The sequence below is a fragment of the Oncorhynchus keta genome, chromosome 29, assembly GCF_023373465.1.
Source record: "Oncorhynchus keta strain PuntledgeMale-10-30-2019 chromosome 29, Oket_V2, whole genome shotgun sequence".
Classification (NCBI taxonomy): Eukaryota; Metazoa; Chordata; class Actinopteri; order Salmoniformes; family Salmonidae; genus Oncorhynchus; species Oncorhynchus keta.
Genome location: NC_068449.1, coordinates 22319513 through 22340542, shown reverse-complemented (window position 1 = coordinate 22340542; position 21030 = coordinate 22319513). Strand labels below are relative to the sequence as shown.

The 21030-nt window shown below is 46.3% G+C and overlaps 1 protein-coding gene across 6 annotated transcripts in view; it reads left to right on the top strand.

Annotated features, from left to right (window-relative positions):
- Nucleotides 1-21030, top strand: part of esrrb (estrogen-related receptor beta) — a 66884-nt gene that overhangs the window by 33363 nt on the left and 12491 nt on the right. For all 6 annotated transcript variants that reach the window (XM_035742851.2, XM_035742849.2, XM_035742852.2 and 3 more), the window contains 2 exons: nucleotides 4194-4304; nucleotides 4777-4938. In XM_035742851.2, coding sequence (XP_035598744.1) covers nucleotides 4194-4304; nucleotides 4777-4938 — 273 coding nt within the window. The remainder of the gene's footprint in view (nucleotides 1-4193; nucleotides 4305-4776; nucleotides 4939-21030) is intronic.

The following is a 21030-nucleotide window of genomic DNA, read 5'->3' as shown; positions in this document are numbered from 1 at the left end:
CTCTGATCAATGGAGGGGGATCAGAGCTGTGGGAGAGAAAGAGGAACAGATACTATTGAGAGATTACATTGACATAATTCAGTGGCAGATGCCCCCGCACACACTGACACACACACATGCAGAAACACACACACAAACAGACACATACACACACGACACACACTCCCACGCTACAGTACCGCTGTGCCACCTCTCAGTAATAGGCTCTATCTTGTTATGTTCCCTGGGCTGACAGGTGAGAGCACAACAGACATGTTTTAAAGGAGGGTGAAAGAGGCTGATACACAATAAACCTTCCTGTATATCACTCTGATTAGAAGACACGCGATAGAACAACCCCATCCCACAAGAGCACCCTTACTACAACATAAAGCATCCTTACTACAACATAAAGTACGTACACACAAGCCACACATGCATACACATAAAAATGGATTCACACCAACACATAAGTAAGACATGTACACAGACAGCCACTGAATGTGTGCTTCAGGGGATTCAATTGTTTGGTTCCATAAGAACCTATTAAAAGAATGAACATGCAATGTGAGATGTTTCAAACAGCCCAAGTGTAACTTGGCCTTCATATGGAGCCTGCATCTTGAGTGGGGAGTGAACCCAGTTTGATGTTACTGCAATAGGGTTAGATAGTTCCACTACGCTATGGGCAGGTGGACAGAGCATGTGATGAGAGCAGACTGGGGGCCCAATCAGCAGATAGGGATAGGAGGGCCATCGTGTGACCATTTTTCCGCTGCCCTCGCTCATCACCACTCGTGATTAAAAATGCTGCAACACGCTTACAAGCATGCAAAGCTGGCAACAGGGGCTCTTTGAAATAGTGCTGACGGGGGTTTAGCAGGGTGGCTGCCTTGAAAGGCAGGGTTCACCATGCCTCGCCATGTGGCCTTCTGATTTTCCCAGCTAAAATAGGGTCCGACTAAGCCCCCCTTGGCACTGCCAACCATCCCAGACATCCTGACACTTTCCCTAGGGAGAGACATCCAGAACAGGTGACGGGCTCAAAATAAGGGCCCCTACTACGGCCGGCCACACAAAGTGAGGGAAGACAGGCCCTTTTGTAGGAGTGTGCTCTGAGTGGGATTATTATTGTTTTTGGAGAGAAAGAGGAGCCCTAGGTCAGCTGGCCCCAGCCCCCGCCCCGAGCCCAACGCTAATCTGTGCACAAATGCCAGCCGCCTTGGCCAAAAGCCCTTTACCCCTTTACCCCTGCACCCTGCTTTGAGCTGACACCCGAGATAACCAGCCACAATCACCTTCCCTTTACCCAAACACAGGGTGATGGTGCAGGCCGTTAAACATGGAGGTGATGAGGCAGAACTCACCCCTCTTCACGCACACATTCACATACACACAGACACATTTACATACACACAGACACATACACACAAATACATGCAGTACCGATGCACCGGACACAAAGAAACAATCCAAAGCCTGCTCCATGGCTCACCGAAGTGACGCATAGGCTTGACCAAGGCCTCTGTGAGTTTCTCCAAGAGGAGTCAGACACATGGAAAGAACTGGTATACTTTTCTATCTCTCTCTCTCTCTCTCTCTCTCTCTCTCTCTCTCTCTCTCTCTCTCTCTCTCTCTCTCTCTGACACAATCCCTTGCTCTCTGTCTCATTCTCTCCCTGTCCTCCCTCCCTGTATGGTCCTGTTTGACTGTAAAATGAGACAGGTTAGTGCCAAGCTTTAATTCCTGTCAGCATCTGGTAATTATGACCGGGAAAGCTCTAATTACAAGAGGCACCCATGTACCTGGGACTCCTCGTCACTGTGGCTTTACGCTGGCTGACACGTACAGCCACATGACTCACCAGCCAGCCCAGCCCAACACCACGGGACAGCTCATAGGCTATGGTACATTCATACCACCTGGCTGTATCTGAGCTCCTCAGGAGAGCCCAGAGAAACTCTAGGATATGGTGACATCACAATTATCGCTGGTATTTTCCACTCCTATAGTACAACCAGATAAATCTGAATCGTAACCCTCCTAAGCACTTAAACCTAGCAAGCACCAACTTGGTGACATAGGAGTCCGTCTTGTCATGGGTTCATACTCGAGGCCTCGTCCCTGAATAGATTTACTGGTCAAATATTCCTTGACACTATTTTTACATGCTACATATGAAAGATGTAAAATGGGGAATGAGGAATTTGTGATGTTCGCTAATGTGGCAGCCGTCAGATGATCCCCCAGTGTTTGCTGAGAAGGATGGGTCTCTTCTGGGAATTGTGGGTAATTAGGTTAGTAGGTTGACAGTGTCAGGAAATTTAAAGACAATCCTAATCAGACGTGTTTCTAGGGAATCAAATCATTTATATAAGTCGAATAAAATCTCCTTATTCTATTCCTACACGATAATCCTGTTTGTTATAGCTACCCATGCATAGAGTCTAGTTTGGGAGAAGGGGGTATGGTTCACTCAATGGAAGGGGTGAAAATGACCGTTTTCATAATCCATCGTTTCAGTCCTTTCTATTGAATGAAGGCTATTATTTACGTACTAAATCATCTCCTTTTTGCTCCCAATCCATCCCCACTGTCTGTTCCCTCCATCGACCTCTAATCACTGTACATAGGGACATCCAAACCCATCCTCCAAGAGAGTACAGGCTGAGGGGGAAATTGTATTAGCCTCATTTGCAGTGGTCACACAATACCCAGCTATGACACTGTCTTTGTAGTTATAAAGTGATGAAATCATCAAGCAAGTCCTCTCCCTGTCAGTGATTTTAGCAGAGGGCACTTGGTGTGCTGACAAATAAATCTCCTCAACCAGCTAGACCATACATACACTACAGGATAATACCTCTGATCAAATCTGGTTTTATCATCCATTTGTTTCGGGGTGTTTAGGTTATACATAATGGGGAAATAGATAGACATTTGCTATACAGGGTAAAGATCCATCAGGCACATTCAGCAGTGTGCAGGACCGTGTCCCTGTGCAGGACGGTGTCCCTGTGCAGCCCCAACAGGATGATGCACGTGAAACATAAATGTTTTGCATACGATTAAATGAAATCACCAAACACCATCCTGTATCACATAAATGTTTTGCATACGATTAAATGAAATCACCAAACACCATCCTGTATCACATAAATGTTTTGCATACGATTAAATGAAATCACCAAACACCATCCTGTATCACATAAATGTTTTGCATACGATTAAATGAAATCACCAAACACCATCCTGTATCACATAAATGGAACACTGCAGATGAAATATTTTTACTCCGTTGAAAAATAATAGAATAGACAATCCAAATGGAAACACTCTTATCAAATAATGAAATAATAAATAACTTATGTTACGATGAGGCTGGTGACATTTACAGTATCAGTGCGGGTCCCCTGTGAGTGGCAGAGAGTGATAAGGCCTCACTCCTGTCCCGTGAAAGAGGGGTGAAAGAAGGAGCCTTTATTGGAAAGCTAACCTCTATCTATCTGTGTCATAATTCTATAAGACTGTACACCAGACAGTGTGTGGATGTGGTTGTGTGTTCATTCCTCATGCAGGAGCTACATGGCTGGACACAGAGGCCTCTAGACACTGAGCTCACCGGTACCTGCCTTGTTGTTCATTAGTATGCCGTCCACCTCACCCAAAAAAACGAAATAATTAGAGGACCAGTCTGTGAGATCATTGACCCTGCATTAAATATTCATATGTTTAGAGCTCCGTCAGGCTCGGCAGTGTCACAGTAGACCAGCCAGGCATGGACCGCATATGGGAACGCAGAGCCAGCCGGCAGTCCCTCTGACACACTGGCACTCCCTTTACTCTCTCTCACCATGCAGACAACAGAACAGAGCCATTCCTCTGGGCAGACACACACACCTCAGCTTGGTCAGGCATTCAGACGTAATGCCCACTCATATAACAAGAGGAATAGTTTAGTATTGGTTTTTGATCATTTCGGAATCTGATGAGTGAATATGAGTGTGTGATTGGGGAATTAGACTTAAATGTGTGTTGTGTAACTCTCTACCAATAACAATGTACTAATTGCGGAACTACTTAAAACTGTGTTAAATTGTTATTTTTATTGATAACATTCCTATGTTGTAGAATTGATTCATTCATTTTATTTGTCAGAATGGTGAAATTGCATTTCCTACTCAAAGGTCTCATTGCATCTTGTCATGTGTCAGGTGTGCGTCTGGACCGTGTGCGAGGGGGAAGACAGAAGTACAAGAGGAGGATGGATGCAGAGAACACAACGTACCTGGGCCTCACACTCCCCCCTCCTGCCAAAAAACCCCGTGAGTAGTGCTCTGTTACCTCACTACCCATCCTCCTTCCCGCAGCGTTCCCTCAGACCAGGTTCAGTTAAAGACAGATGCATTTTATTCACACCAGATTCTCCTGTTGTCTGGATAGATGTATTTCCATAGGAGAGCAATTCTAGAGAATATATATTAGGCCAGACAGGCATTGTTCTAGTAACAGCTGAGTTATGACAAATCTCAGAGCAGATGACCGATATTAAACAGTGACTGGCTTCTCAGGGATAGCAGTCCTAGGAATATCCTCTCACATAATGTTGAGTAATGTGAGGAGAATTTTTATTATCAACCATATTAAACCATTCATTCGTTTACTTGTTAGAGGGAGAAAGAGAGAGTGAATGATTGTATATCCTAGCATGTACGTTTGTATCTGAGAGTACCTGTATTTGCATCACAGTAATGTGACTTTTGACTGTTGTTTTGACCATCTCTGCTTCCTCGTCAGTCACAAAGATAGTGTCCCACCTGCTGGTGGCCGAGCCAGAGAAGATCTACGCCATGCCTGACCCCACCATGCCTGAGAGTGACATCAAGGCCCTCACCACGCTGTGTGACCTGGCTGATCGGGAGCTGGTGGTCATCATTGGCTGGGCAAAGCATATCCCAGGTACGCCCACCCATCTACAGCCCACTGCACTAGTTGAGCACCATAGAAAGATGTAGAACACCATTCACTCATGATCAGCTGTAAAATACTGTGTAGTTAAAACAACAAGACGTGATAGAGGTTTAGATACAGAACCAGCCATTCATTTCAACTGGTACAATCTGACATCATGATTAGTCCTTGTTAGTTCCATTTAGAGTAGTTCAACACCAAGTCACCCTAATGAACCCTCTATCCCATCATCCATTTCCCTGCCTTTGCTTCCGATGGGTGCGCATGCACACACACACTCACACACACACACACACACACACACACACACACACACACACACACACACACACACACACACACACACACACACACACACACACACACACACACACACACACACTCACATGCACGCGCACAAATGCAAACACATATAATTAAAGTCAGCAGCTCACATGGACCTAGGGGCAAAATGGAGACAGCTTTAAAATAATCAAATCAATCGAGTCCAGCTAAAATCCCTACTCTGAATGGGGAGGGACTACAGCCCCGGTGTCAATATATGCCATAACCACAGGGAGATTTAGAGCAGAGCACAGGACCCTCCCTCTGAAACAAGACAGCTCACTCACTCACTCACTCACTCACACACTCACTCACTCACTCACACACACACACACACACACACACACACACACACACACACACACACTTCAATTGAATTATTGATAGGCATAATCATGTTTCTTCTCTGCTCCATAGACATCGTGATAGACGAGGTGTTAGGTAATGAGATGCTGTTAAATTAAGAATACCACATTCTATGTCAGCAGACATTCTGCTCCCTTCTAGAGTTTTCTCCTGATTCTGACAGTCAACATATTGTTTAGGGACTCTTTTAGTAACCAACGCAGAGTCTGTCTGATCTTGAGGTTGACCCTGATAACTCTAGAACATTATAGCACACTGGGCATAGAGGTAACCCACTGAAAGACTGTGTCCCTCAGTCCAGCCTCTGTTGTATAGTCTCTCTGTACCCTCGTCTTCTCATCAGCATAGTAGACGTGTCTGCGCTGACATCAGCTGCAGAACGCCTGCTCTAGTTTCAGCTGGGCCTCTCCTGGTTGTGTGCAGGACATGTAGGTGTGACAACTGTACCTGGACAGACAGGTGGTCGGTATATCTTAGAAGAGAAGAAGTGGAGTTGTCAGCTACAGATCTAGAGATTAGGACTTTCCCAACCAGACTGTTCTGTACAGCCCATTGTCAGCAGAGGGAGAGTTTAACCAAGGAGCTTACCCAGGACTGGATCAGACTGACCCAATAACACAGTCCCATCCCATTTACCTTGCCAAAACAAGCCAGCCAGGTACACTACCTCTGGCCATAATATACAGAGAAAACACCACTGTTCACCTCTGGCAATGTGCAGGATTGTAGTATTATACAGAGAATATTATAGAATTCTCTTCAAATGATTGAATAACTTTAAAAGTATATGAGAGTTGAATCGGTTTGATTACCGATAGGCTATTAAACTGTCATGTTGTCAGGGCCTTTGTCTTCCTGTGTTGACATACAGGACAGTAAATATGGCGTGCTAACTGGAATGCTCTGTATGGCAAAGCTTTTAAGTGCTGCGTTAATCCGATTATCATAACCTGCATTGTACAGTGGATAGTTGACTAATCTTAATTGGATTTGCCATGGAAGGCCTGAGAATGCTCATCACTCCATAATGATGGTTTAACCCAAAATCCAACCGGAAGCCAGACTGTCTGACATTTGTAAATGTGTGGAAACGCTTGGCTTTGCATAGTGTTACTGTTGTACTTTACAAGCTGCAGCAGGATGAATTAGCATTCTGATCTGCCTGTATACCCACACACAAACATTTGCATCTCTTACCTATTGTTTATATTTACATGACTACTCATAGGAGTCAGATAAACATAAACAACAGCGACTTGGGGTTATACATTTCAATTACAGAGTCTAAATTCTATTTTTAACTTCTAAAAATGATAACACAGTGTCAGGACTATAATCTCATTTTCAACCTTTATGATTCTTTACCTTCCCCAAAATGGTCAAATTAGAATGAAAAGGGAGACTGAAACTAACTCCAAAGCTCCCCTGTTCTCCCTGTGGTGAGCTCTGTATTAGGTCTTTCCCTCTACACCAGCCATGAAATGGCTGCATAATTGAGTTGTACATGGCTGAACCTGATCAGAGATGGTTCACTGGCTGACCCAGACTCCATGCACTAATACTCTATGCACCAATGGCACCCCAGGGCAGTCTAGCACAGCCACAGAGCACAGAGGACCATATTTCTCCCCCCATCCACGCTCTCTATGAGGAAAAGAGAGGGAGAAAACTGCTGATTGCATTCTGATAGATTTTTTTGGCCTTTGGCAATGGAATGAAAAAGATTAACAGTTCATTATGAAGTGGGCCACATTGATTAGGACATTGACAGATGGGCAATGACCAGATTCCAAAGGTAACAATTTATACGTCAAGAAAATTGGCACTTAAGTTCTCCCAATATATTTTTCATTGCCCCTTTTCTTGGCTAACATTTGAAAAAGTGTTTTAAAAGTGCTGTAATTTGACATGGAGTAGATCTAACCGAGTCTAATTGGAGGATGATTAAGGAACAGCAAAGCGGTACTATTAGCTTCCGTAAACGGTATCATTCTCTCACAAGATCCCATATCAATTTAGTGTGTTATCTCTCCTCTAATTTATGGGCTAGAAATACATTACATTACCATACTACATTATAGTATAATTGTACAGTTATACTGTAGCTGAGAATCTCAACCCTAGACGGCTGGTGGCACCGGAATTGGGGAGGACAGGCTCATAGTATTGGCTGAAATGGATGGAATTGTATCAGACACAAAGACATGGTTGATACCTGTCACGTTTCAGGTAAAACCCAGATGTAGACAGTGTCGAAGAAACAAAAGTGTATTTCTAAAACAGGGGCAGGCAAACGACAGTCAAAGGCAGGCAGTGATCAATAACCCAGAGTGGGTGCAAGGGGTCCAGAACGGCAGGCAGTCTCAGGGTCAGGCAGGGGTCAATAATCCAGTAAGGTAGAGAATGGCAGGCAGTCTCAGGGTCAGGGGTCAATAATCCAGTAAAGTAGAGAACGGCAGGCAGTCTCAGGGTCAGGCAGGGGTCAATAATCCAGTAAGGTACAGAACGGCAGGCAGTCTCAGGGTCAGGCAGGGGTCAATAATCCAGTAAGGTACAGAACGGCAGGCAGTCTCAGGGTCAGGGGTCAATAATCCAGTAAAGTAGAGAACAGCAGGCAGTCTCAGGGTCAGGCAGGGGTCAATAATCCAGTAAAGTACAGAACGGCAGGCAGTCTCAGGGTCAGGGGTCAATAATCCAGTAAGGTAGAGAACAGCAGGCAGTCTCAGGGTCAGGGCAGGCAGGGGTCAATAATCCAGTAAGGTAGAGAACGGCAGGCAGTCTCAGGGTCAGGGCAGGCAGGGGTCAATATTCCAGTAAGGTAGAGAACGGCAGGCAGTCTCATGGTCAGGGGTCAATAATCCAGTAAAGTACAGAACGGCAGGCAGTCTCAGGGTCAGGGGTCAATAATCCAGTAAAGTAGAGAACGGCAGGCAGTCTCAGGGTCAGGCAGGGGTCAATAATCCAGTAAGGTACAGAACGGCAGGCAGTCTCGGGGTCAGGGGTCAATAATCCAGTAAGGTAGAGAACGGCAGGCAGTCTCAGGGTCAGGCAGGGGTCAATAATCCAGTAAAGTACAGAACGGCAGGCAGTCTCAGGGTCAGGGGTCAATAATCCAGTAAGGTAGAGAACAGCAGGCAGTCTCAGGGTCAGGGGTCAATAATCCAGTAAGGTAAAGAACGGCAGGCAGTCTCAGGGTCAGGGCAGGCAGGGGTCAATAATCCAGTAAGGTAGAGAACGGCAGGCAGTCTCAGGGTCAGGGCAGGCAGGGGTCAATATTCCAGTAAGGTAGAGAACGGCAGGCAGTCTCAGGGTCAGGGCAGGCAGGGGTCAATAATCCAGTAAGGTAGAGAATGGCAGGCAGTCTCAGGGTCAGGGCAGGCAGGGGTCAATAATCCAGTAAGGTACAGAACGGCAGGCAGTCTCAGGGTCAGGGAAGGCAGGGGTCAATAATCCAATAAGGTAGAGAACGGCAGGCAGTCTCAGGGTCAGTGCAGGCAGGGGTCAATAATCCAGTAAGGTGGGGTAAAGTATAGAACGGCAGGCAGTCTCAGGGTCAGGGCAGGCAGGGGTCAATCCAGTAAGGTGGGGTAAAGTACAGAACGGCAGGCAGTCTCAGGGTCAGGGAAGGCAGAACGGCCAAAATCGGGAAGGACTAGAAAACAGGAGCAAGATACAGGCAGGAGCAGGGGAACAAATGCTGGTAAGTTTCACAAACAAAACGAACTGGCAACAGACAAACAGAGAACATAGGTATAAATACACAGGGGATAATGGGTAAGATGGGCGACACCTGGAGGGGGGTGGAGACAAGCTCAAAGACAGGAGAAACACATCAAGGGGTGACAAAAGCGTTCCATTCACTCCATTCCAGCCATAATTATGAGTCGTCCTCCCCTCACCAGGCTCCTGTGATCTCAACCACAGGACTAACTAACACAATAGCTCGATGGACATAATAATTGTTAGTCAATAGTCCACACACTGTAATCAGACTGTACAGTCAGTACATTGAGTTTATGTATCAGGAAGTAAGTTGGTCTTGCTGTTCCCTGGCCCAGTTTGCTATTATCATCTCTGAGGATAAGGTTCTCTAATGACAGCCTTTACTTTTGATTAATTAGTAATCATTATGAAGCTTTGAATACCAGCATCTCTCTCTGCTCCAGATAGAGCCAGCAGCAGAGGGAGGAGACTAATATGGCCGTGGGCTAACTGGGACTGGGGCTGGGGCCCGGTCATTAAGGTCAGTGTTAGGGGGACGATGACAGATGGCTTGTTGCTCGTAAGGTGCTAACAAACTTTGACACACATAGCTGCCCACTGCCCCCCCCAGCCACCCACCCCAGCTGCATTTCACTGTCCACGCGGTTTGGGATTGAACTCAGTATACCGCCAGTCTCCACATGGCTATAACCTGTGTGTTCCCCTTCATTAGAGTGGTGATGGTCACAGAGGGCGGGTGCGCTGCTGAACCCCCAACCCCTCCAAAACTACCCCCTCAGCACTTAACCCAGGCACAGTGTGAATGTCACGTGCCCCAATGTGGAATCTGCCATGCCTGCCGCTTTTATAAGAGGGTCTCATTGTTAGAGGAGCAGACGTTTGTCACCTGCTGTCAGACCTCCCATTCTGCTTCCAGGGTCGGAATGTTTTCTGACGGGAATTCTGTGGCATGATTCTGTGGGTTCACTGAGTGCTGGATGTTCTCCTCCTGCTGTTTGTTTCTAGTCCACAGACCTAAACCTGCTCTGCTATGATTGATAGTGTATTTAAATAGGTGAAACACACTACATATCCTAGTATGTTTTATAAGACATTTCATGGTACAATATATTTTTTTTCTCCAAATTGATAAAACCCAGAATGGCTGATTTTCGTTTTTAAAATAGCAAATTCTAGCATTGCAGTTCGACCCAAACAACCTAATGAATTGTCCTGGTTCTTGTTGTTATTTATTAGTGATCTACTTGATTTAATTGCAGCCTGTTAGCTCAGTGTACAGACTACGTTGGTCATGAAGCTTATGTTTAGTTGTTAGCGGGGAACAAGGCGGTGATGTTTAGGAGAGATCACGCCTCTTGTATGTTGTCGTATCTGTGTCAGCTCCCTACACCCCCCTCCTTCCCACAGCCCCCTTCGGGTTCCTGTTTTCTTTTTGTCATTAAATTGTGAAATCTACTTACTGTGTTGTCGGGCTGATCCCACTCAAGCTGCTTAATATCCTTGTAATAGAGTTCGAATACTGCCGGGCAATACATCAGCACCTCATCAGTGTACTTTATTAAATATAGACACCAACAGACAGCTCTTAGTATATTCACTTTACCCTCTGACGTAGACTTCAACACACCAGATAAAGATAGATTGAGCAATCAGGTGGATGCTGAACCCAGGGAGGCAGACAGGCAGGCAGAGTGGGTTTCTGGGAGATTGAGATGGGGGGAGTATCAGATGGCCAGGCAGGGATGAAGACCAGGAGGGAGACTGAGAGAGAGAGAGGCAGGGAGGGAGAGAGAGGCAGGGAGGTAGAGAGAGGTAGGGATAGCGAGACACCGGCAGGGAGGGAGGCAGGGAGGGAGAGAGAGAGAGAGAAAGGCAGGGAGGGAGAGAGAGGCAGGGATAGAGAGACATAGGTAGGGAGAGAGGCAAGGAGGGAGAGAGGCAGGCAGGGAGAGAGAGAAAGGCAGGGATGGAGAGAGAGGGAGACACGGGTAGGGAGAGAGGCAGGCAGGGAGGGTGAGAGTGCGTGAGGCAGGGAGGGAGAGAGCAAGGCAGGGAGGGAGAGAGAGAGAGCGGCAGGGAGGGAGAGAGAGAGAGGCAGGGATAGAGAGAGGCAGGTAGGGAGAGAGGCAGGCAGTGAGACTGGGACAGTATTACTAATTTGCAGTGAGGAAGTCTTTCAGAGAGCTGATGATTTGCCTTTAGACATTGTCAACTAGGCATTAGCTGTCCCTCCCTCATTAAGGCGTGTTGCTGGTTGGCAGCAGAGATAAATGATGTGTAATTATGTGAATGATTAAAGTCAGAATCCTCCTGGTCTTTGGGCTAAACAGAGATATATATAACACCAAACGAGGGCTGTGGGACTCTTGAGACGGCTAAATACTCCCGAGCCGGGGTCACAGGGTCGGGGGGGGGTGCAGATTAAGACAAGGGGATTACTGTATTTAACGTTATACAACCTCATAACTTTCACAGGCTGCTGGTCAAATCACCCATTCCCAGCTACTTATAATTGGACAATGGTATGGTGTTCATTTTAAAAGTAGAGATAGCTGGCACTCCTGAAAAGTGGATTACTGAACCATTTAGTCACAAAACAGGAAATCTATTAATTATCTATCATCCAGCTATATGTGACTATCAAATCAAATCAAATTGTATTGGTCACATACACATATTTAGCAGGTGTTATTGCGGGTATAGCAAAATGCTTGTGTACCTAGCTCCAATGGTGCAGTAGTATCTAACAATGCAGTAGTATCTAAAAATGATTCACAACCAATCTAAAATAATAGATTTCCCACTGTTGAAATTCAAGATGTACTGAAATGGATCTACCACTGAAATTGAAGGTGTACTGAATTGTATCTGTAAAAGCGTTTATGACAGGGTAGTTTGGGTAATGTGTTATGTAACATGTTACAAGTAAAGGCTTGTGGCGGCCTGACTTGAGCTGTGTGCTGTACGTGTGGCTGAGGTTCAGGTCAAAAGATTTATGTCAAAGCACAGCAATGTATTACCAAGAAGCTATTGATTGGGTCCTCCTGACGCTTTCATGTAAATTCAGGAAGAATCATGGCCGGCAGCTGCAGCTTACTCACACACACACACACACATGGCCAGGCACAAACCACACGGGCACACACACTGGCACACACACACACACACACAAGCTTGCACACACACATTCCAACCAAAATGACCAGACAGCTTTGCATCTGCTCCAGTCTGTTTGTATCAAACAGATGTATTTAATCAACGTTAAAACAGTTACTGTATAACTGATCAGGAGCACATATCATACACATTACAGCTTCTTGCAATAAACACTAAATGTGGTTAAAAAAAATAAAAGTAGTAGATTTGGGGATGTTTTAAAAGATAAATGTTTTTGAAATAAAAGCTTTGATTTCGGTGGATGAGCAGTCAGTTTAGTACAGAGCTGAATAAGATGAGCTGAACCTCTGGGGCTCTTTTAAGGGCAGTATTGCTCAAAGTAGATGGCAGGCACTTGACTGGCTGAAGTGAGAATGCCGTTGGACAAAATTACATGACCAAAAGTATGTGGACACCTGAAAGTCGAGCATCTCATTCCAAAATCATGGGCATTAATGTGGAGTTGGTCTCCCCTTTGCTGCTATAACAGCCTCTTCTGGGAATACTTTCCACTAGAGGTTGGAACATTGCTGCTGGGACTTGCTTCTATTCAGCCACAAGCGCATTAGTGACGTCGGGCACTGCTGTTGGGAGCGCCTGGCTTGCAGTCGGCGTTCCAATTCATCCCAAAGTTGTTTGATAGGGTTGAGGTCAGGGCTCTGTGTAGGCCAGTCAAGTTCTTCCACACCAATCTCGACAAACCATTTCTGTATGGACCTTGCTTTGTGCACGGGGGCATTGGTATGTTGAAACAGAAAAGGACCTTCCCCAAACTGTTGCCACAAAGATGGAAGCAAAGAATTGTCTAGAATGTCATTGTATGCTGTAGAGTTAAGATTTCCCTTCACTGAGGGGCCTAGCCCAACTCATGAAAAACAGCCCCAGACCATAATTCCTCCTCCACCAAACTTTACAGTTGGCACTATGCATTGGGGCAGGTAGTGTTCTCCTGGCATCTGCCAAACCCAGATTTGTCTGTGTGAAGCGTGATTCATCACCACAGAGAACACTTTTACACGGCTCCAGAGACCAATGGTGGCGAGCTTTACACCACTCCAGCCGACTTTTGGCATTGTGCATGGTGATCTTAGGCTTGTGTGCGGCTGCTCGGCCATGGAAACCCATTTCATGAAGCCCCTGACGAACAGTTATTGTGCTGACGATGCTTCCAGAGGCAGTTTGGAACTCCGTAGGGAGTGGTGCAACTGCGGACAGACGTTCTTTACGGCCTAAGCGCTTCAGCACTCACGGTTGAGCCGTTGTTGCTCCTATGACGGTGCCACGTTGAAAGTCACCGAGCTCTTCAGTAAGGCCATTCTACTGCCAATGTTTATTTATGGATATTGCATGGCTGTGTGCTCGATTTTATACACCTGTCAGCAACAGGTGTGGCAGAAATAGCCAAATCCACTAATTTGAAGTGGTGTCCACATACCGTCATATACAGTTGAAGTCGGAAGTTAACATACACTTAGGTTGGAGACATTAAAACTCGTTTTTCAACCACTCCACAAATTTCTTGTTAACAAACTATAGTTTTAGCAAGTCAGTTAGGACATCTAAGTAATTTTTCCAACAATTGTTTACAGACAGATTATTTCACTTATAATTCACATAATTCTCAATTCCAGTGGGTCAGAGGTTTACATACACTAAGTTGACTGTGCCTTTAAACGGCTTGGAAAATTCTGTCTCCTAGAGATGAACGTACTTTGGTGCGAAAAGTCCAAATCAATCCCGGAACAACGGAAAAGGATCCTGTAAAGATGCTGGAGGAAACAGGTACAAAAGGATCTATATCCAGAGGAAAATCAGTCCTGTATCGAGATAACCTGAAAGGCCACTCAGCAAGGAAGAAGCCACTGCTCCACAACCACCATAAAAAAAGCCAGACTGTGGTTTGCAACTGCACATGGGGACAAAGATCATACTTTTTGGAGAAATGTCCTCTGGTCTGATGAAACAAAAATAGAACTGTTTGGCCATAATGACCATCGTTATGTTTGGAGGAAAAAGGGGGCAAGCTTGCAAGCCGAAGACACCATCCCAACCGTGAAGTATGGTGGTGGTAGCATCATGTTGTGGGGGTGCTTTGCTCCAGGAGGGACTGGTGCACTTCACAAAATAAATGGCATCATGAGGATGGAAAATGATATGGATTTATTGAAGCAACATCTCAAGACACCAGTCAGGAAGTTAAAGCTTGGTTGCAAATGGGTCTTCCAAATGGACAATGACTCCAAGCATACTTCCAAAGTTGTGGCAAATGGCTTAAGGACAACAAAGTCAAGGTATTGGAGTGGCCATCACAAAGCCCTGACCTCAATCCTATAGAAAATTTGTGGGCAGAACTGAAAAAGCGTGGAGGCAAGGAGGCCTACAAACCTGACTCAGTTACACCAGCTCTGTCAGGAGGAATGGGCCAAAATTCACCCAACTTATTGTGGGAAGCTTGTGGAAGGCTACCCAAACTGTTTGACCCAAGTTAAACAATTTAAAGGCAATGCTACCAAATACTATTTGAGTGTATGTAAACTTATGACCCAATGGGAATGCAATGAAAGAAATAAAAGCTGAAATAAATCATTCTCTCTACTATTATTCTGACATTTCACATTCTTAATATAAAGTGGTGATCCTAACTGACCTAAGACAGGGAATTTTTACTCGGATTAAATGTCAGGAATTGTGAAAAACTGAGTTTAAATGTACTTGTCTAAGGTGTATGTAAACTTCCGACTTCAACTGTATATAGTGTAGCAGCCCCTGTCTAGCGAGAATGACTCTCTTTCCCCCCTATCGCTTTCTCTCTCTCTCTCTCTCTCTCTCTCTCTCTCTCTCTCTCTCTCTCTCTCTCTCTCTCTCTCTCTCTCTCTCTCTCTCTCTCTCTCTCTCTCTCTCTCTCTCTCTCTCTCTCTCTCTCTGTATCTCTGTATATCTCTCTGTGTTTCTCTTCCTCTCTCTTCTCCGTATCTCTCACTTCCTCTTTATCTTCTCCCTATCTCTCTCTTTCATTCCCTCCACCCCTTTCACTCTCTCTTTCCGTCTCCCTCCCTTGCTTCATCTCTCTCTCTCTATACCTCTCTCTCGCTCTCTCTGTCTGTTCAGTAGTCTGATTGAGGATGAAATACGAGGGGGCTGCAGCTGGAGGGGGCCACCATGCCTCGTAATTACTTCTCTTTTTATGACCCGTGCTAATGGCCCTCGGGGAGAGGGAAACAATAATAAATTAATAGAATATGAACTCCCGCTCAACAGAAATCTCCAGCATTTCATTTTGGGCCATCCTCTGCTCTGGCAGATGAAATGGCACCCTGATTAAACTGACGAGGGGTGGACCCAGAGGCCTGCCTGGTCTGCCACCATCTCACCCCCCTCCCTCGGTAAAGGGGTCTGTCGGAGATAAGGAGGATGGGGATTTTGGCTCTCCCCAATTGGCTTTTTACAGTTGTATCCAGAATAACAAGCTAAGAATCCGAAGATGAACTTAAATATATTTCTACATGTGTGCATCTATAGGATTCTCACCTTAGAGGACAGAGGTAAGAGACTGTAACATGGCTGTTTGGACAGGGATATTGTTGTATTTAAATCTAGTATAGGTAAGTCAGGGAGCAGAGCAGGAAAAGCTGAGGGAAATCATCTGTCAAAGAACATTTATTCCTGTGTTATAACTTTCATATGTGTCTTATACAAACTATTGCAGTGAAATCTTATTCAAGAATTGCCTTTATCAACCAGAGAGACCAGCCAAGCTTGTCAATGTTTTCGAACCCATTTCAAGTGGCTACATTTATTGTAAACACAAACAAAACTGGTGTAATTTTATACTGTGCCTAGCTAGGGACAGGGATCCTTGAGAGAACCAGCTGAAGCATGAAGTGAATTAGTCTACTGTTGAACCCAGTCATGGTCTTCAGTGTCTGGTTAAGAGGCGAGGAAGAGAGCAGGTTCCCTGTCCACAGCCACCACATGTCTGTCTGTCACCCTCTGAAATCGCAGGGACCGAGATACCCCCCCCGCATGACTGTGATTGTGTGGTAGTATGGACCACAGTAGTATGCTATGTCAACATGACATTTCTCCTGAGGACTGCTTGTCCACATGTAACGAGGAGGTATATTGTGGTTAAACTGTGATACAGTAGAGATGATTCACTGTAACCTACAGTATGTTGAAGTTCCATTGTGTTTACTGGATCAAATAAATATACTGTCATGTAATGTCATTTTCAAATTGATAATGTAGATGCCTTTAAAACACAATCGTCCCCTAACATCACAATACCGTATGTGAAAGCATGCTTATTCAAAATGAACAACAGAGATTTCAGAGATGTTTTTCTTGCCCTCTGCTATTTGAGTCTACTTACCTAAGGGTAGCCTTGTGGAAAAGGGCCTTCAACTACACAGACAGGTCTCTAAGTTTTGGTCAATATTGTGCCGTGTTTCCTCAAACCCCACCAAGGCAGTGGTGTGGAAATTAAGATGTAAATATTGATATTTCATTAGAGGAAATCACCCACTCCGACAGCACTTAACCGGGCTGCCTTCACAGCATGGCGGCCAGAGCGCTGTGTGACCTATGGAGTCTGGAAGTCACTTCATTACTCGATTAAATTGAGTGGAAAACGGCAAGTCAACGACACAAGATCCCATTTGGAGCCATAATTTAGGCCCTGAAGAGAGACCGAGCAGGGGGAAAACCCCTCCTCTCCATCTCACAACACCGAATTCAATTCAAGGACTTTTAGCGTCAAACGTAATTGCAGGCTGCTGTGTTCAGTGTGTGCATATTGCTGAGAGGTGTCTGGTATAACAGAGGGATTTTGCATTCTCTTGTACAAATCTAGAACAAGTGCTTTCTATGTGCTGTCACATTGAGGGCAAGGTGTTCCGGTTGAGTGCTCCTTGGCATTAAAAGGGTGCACAAAGCCTAGGCTGTGATTGCATGCCAACCTGACGCAGAAATCAGGCTGTACCTTGTCTACACTTGCATGACAATTTCCTTGCGGCCAGTCCAGATTATCTCGCTAATGGCAAGGTACGGCTTTTCCAGTGCTGACAGGGACATTTCACAGCAAAGGATTTAAATTTCAAAAGGCACTCACTCATCTGAGCTATCTTTGTTGCAGGTGAATGGTAACAATTGAATAAGATGAGAAAAATTCAAAAACCGGCACACTGCTCTTTATTTAGCTTTACGTATCGGCCTGAAGGCCTTCGTCAGAGCTTTAAAAATGATTTAAAAAGCATTTTGATGTATAGTAGCACAGGCACCTTCACTAAGGCACTCATGGCTTACTCCTACAATTATATTAGTATGCGCCTCCTAGCAGTTTTGGTTAGTGTCTGTATTGTGCTGGTCCTGTCTGTGGTTCACAGACCCCCTGGCCACCCGGGTGGGGTGGGCCTGTCCTGGGCCCTGCACCTGTCTCTGTTTGATCAGACCCTCCATTCGACTGACTATTGATTCCCCTTCACATTGTGAAGGCCCTCACATTCCGATCGCAATCTGTTAATGAATGTATCCTCCAGCTCTTCCCTCCTGTGGTCATCACTACGATAAGGGAAATGAAACTCCACGCTACCCCCTTTTCTCTCTCTTTCCCTCGCTACCTATTTCTTTCTGTTTCTACCCCCTTCAGTGTAGCTCTCTCTCTCTGTGTGTGTGTGTGTGTGTGTGTGTGTCAATACTGTAATCTATCGCCTCCTAATAACCTGGGAGCAGATAGTATTGCAACAGCAAACTTGTAAAAGCAATCATTTTAATCAGGCGACGGGCTAATATGCTGTCAGAATGGGGGCGCCCGTGGGAATGCTAGACCAGGACAGGAGGTAAGGAGAGGGATGCTCCAAGTAGTAGGGGAAAAGGGTAGTACGGGGGTAGTACGGGGAAAGGGTAGTACGGGGGAACGGGTAGTACGGAGGAAAGGGTAGTACGGGGAAAGGGTAGTACGGAGGAAAGGGTAGTACGGGGGAAAGGGTAGTACGGAGGAAAGGGTAGTACGGAGGAAAGGGTAGTACGGGGAAAGGGTAGTACGGGGAAAGGGTAGTACGGAGGAAAGGGTAGTACGGGGAAAGGGTAGTACGGGGAAAGGGTAGTACGGAGGAAAGGGTAGTACGGGGGAAAGGGTAGTACGGGGGAAAGGGTAGTACGGAGGAAAGGGTAGTACGGGGGAAAGGGTAGTACGGATGAAAGGGTAGTACGGAGGAAAGGGTAGTACGGGTAGTACGGGGGAAAGGGTAGCACGGGGAAAGGGTAGCACGGGGAAAGGGTAGTACGGGGGAAAGGGTAGTACGGCGGAAAGGGTAGTACGGGGGAAAGGGTAGCACGGAGGAAAGGGTAGCACGGAGGAAAGGGTAGTACGGAGGAAAGGGTAGTACGGAGGAAAGGGTAGTACGGGGAACGGGTAGTACGGGGGAACGGGTAGTACGGAGGAAAGGGTAGCACGGGGGAAAGGGTAGTATGGGGGAAAGGGTAGCACGGGGAAAGGGTAGCACGGGGAAAGGGTAGTACGGAGGAAAGGGTAGTACGGAGGAAAGGGTAGTACGGAGGAAAGGGTAGTACGGAGGAAAGGGTAGTACGGGGAACGGGTAGTACGGGGAACGGGTAGTACGGAGGAAAGGGTAGTACGGGGAGTACGGGGAAAAGGTAGTACAGAGGAAAGGGTAGTATGGGGAACGGTAGTACGGGGAAAGGGTAGTGCGGAGGAAAGGGTAGTACGGGGGAACGGGTAGTACGGGGAAAGGGTGGTATGGAGAAAAGGGTAGTACAGGGAAAGGGTAGTACGGAGGAAAGGGTAGTACGGGGAACGGGTAGTACGGGGAAAGGGTTGTACGGAGGAAAGGGTAGTATGGGGAATGGGTAGTACAGGGAAAGGGTAGTACGGGGAAAGGGTAGTACGGGGAAAGGGTTGTACGGAGGAAAGGGTGGTATGGGGAACGGGTAGTACGGGGAAAGGGTAGTATGGGGAAAGGGTTGTACGGAGGAAAGGGTTGTACGGGGAAAGGGTAGTACGGGGGAAAGGGTAGTACGGGGGAAAGGGTAGTACCGGGAACGGGTATTACGGAGGAAAGGGTAGTACGGGGGAAAGGGTAGTACGGGGGAAAAGGTAGTACGGGGAACTGGTAGTATGGGGAAAGGGTTGTACGGAGGAAAGGGTTGTATGGAGGAAAGGGTTGTACGGGGAACGGGTAGTATGGAGGAAAGGGTTGTACGGAGGAAAGGGTAGTATGGGGAACGGGTAGTACAGGGAAAGGGTAGTATGGGGGAAAGGGTAGTATGGGGAACTCGTAGTACGGGGAAAGGGTTGTACGGAGGAAAGGTTTAGTATTGTGAACGGGTAGTACGGGGAAAGGGTAGTATGGGGAACGGGTAGTACGGGGAAAGGGTAGTATGGGGAAAGGGTTGTACGGAGGAAAGGGTAGTATGGGGAACGGGTTGTACGGAGGAAAGGGTAGTACGGGGGAAAGGGTAGTATGGGGAATGGGTTGTACGGAGGAAAGGGTTGTACGGAGGAAAGGGTATTATGGGGAACGGGTAGTACGGAGGAAAGGGTAGTATGGGGAACGGGTAGTACGGGGAAGGGTTGTACAGAGGAAAGGGTAGTATGGGGAACGGGTAGTATGGGGAAGGGTTGTACGGAGGAAAGGGTAGTATGGGGAACGGGTAGTACGGGGAAGGGTTGTACAAAGGAAAGGGTAGTATGGGGAACGGGTAGTATGGGGAAGGGTTGTACGGAGGAAAGGGTAGTATGGGGAACGGGGGATGATAAGGCTATCTGTTCCTGCTAACCAGATTCCCTTTCCTCCTTTTCATTTGTCTGAATTCTCTCATCTCATATTCAGAGGATTTGTGGGGATGGTTGTTTTTAAAAGGTTTAATTCTATCCATATGTACAGCCTGTGTGTTTGAAGGGGGAAATTACAATAGTTGTATATGACCCAGACCATTTCAGCTCATCCAGTTGCTGTTAGCCTTTAGGGCTGTGTTGACCCACGCGACCCCTCGCTGTGTGAGTGTGTGCCCACACTCGTGTGTGTCTGTTAGTGTGAGTGTGTATGCATGCCTGCGTGCTAGCATGCATGAGTGTGTTGTGTGTGTGTTTTTATCAACTCACCCAGCGTGGTACTGAGTGTGTGTCACGTCCTCGACCCCTCCAATGAGGATCTGTCTCAGTGCTAATCCCACCAATAGCAGTGTGACAGGAAACAAGGGCTGACCAGACGGCTTTGTGTCTCAAAGACCTTTGCACCGATTTACTGTCTTCACTTACAGTAAAGCCCACTGGAGTGCTGTGACAACCGTTTCAGAGAGGACCTTCCAGAGTGCATTTAAAATTAAACACCTCTGCTGCTAACATACTGTGGCATGTACTCTAGTCAGTCGGGGTTGAGACTTTGAACTCATGTTTGGGTTACTGATCTGATCTGTTCATGAGAAAGACCTTGAAGGTGGACAGTACATGTTTGGCTTCATAGTGTTTTCATTAAAACAATCAGGGTGGTA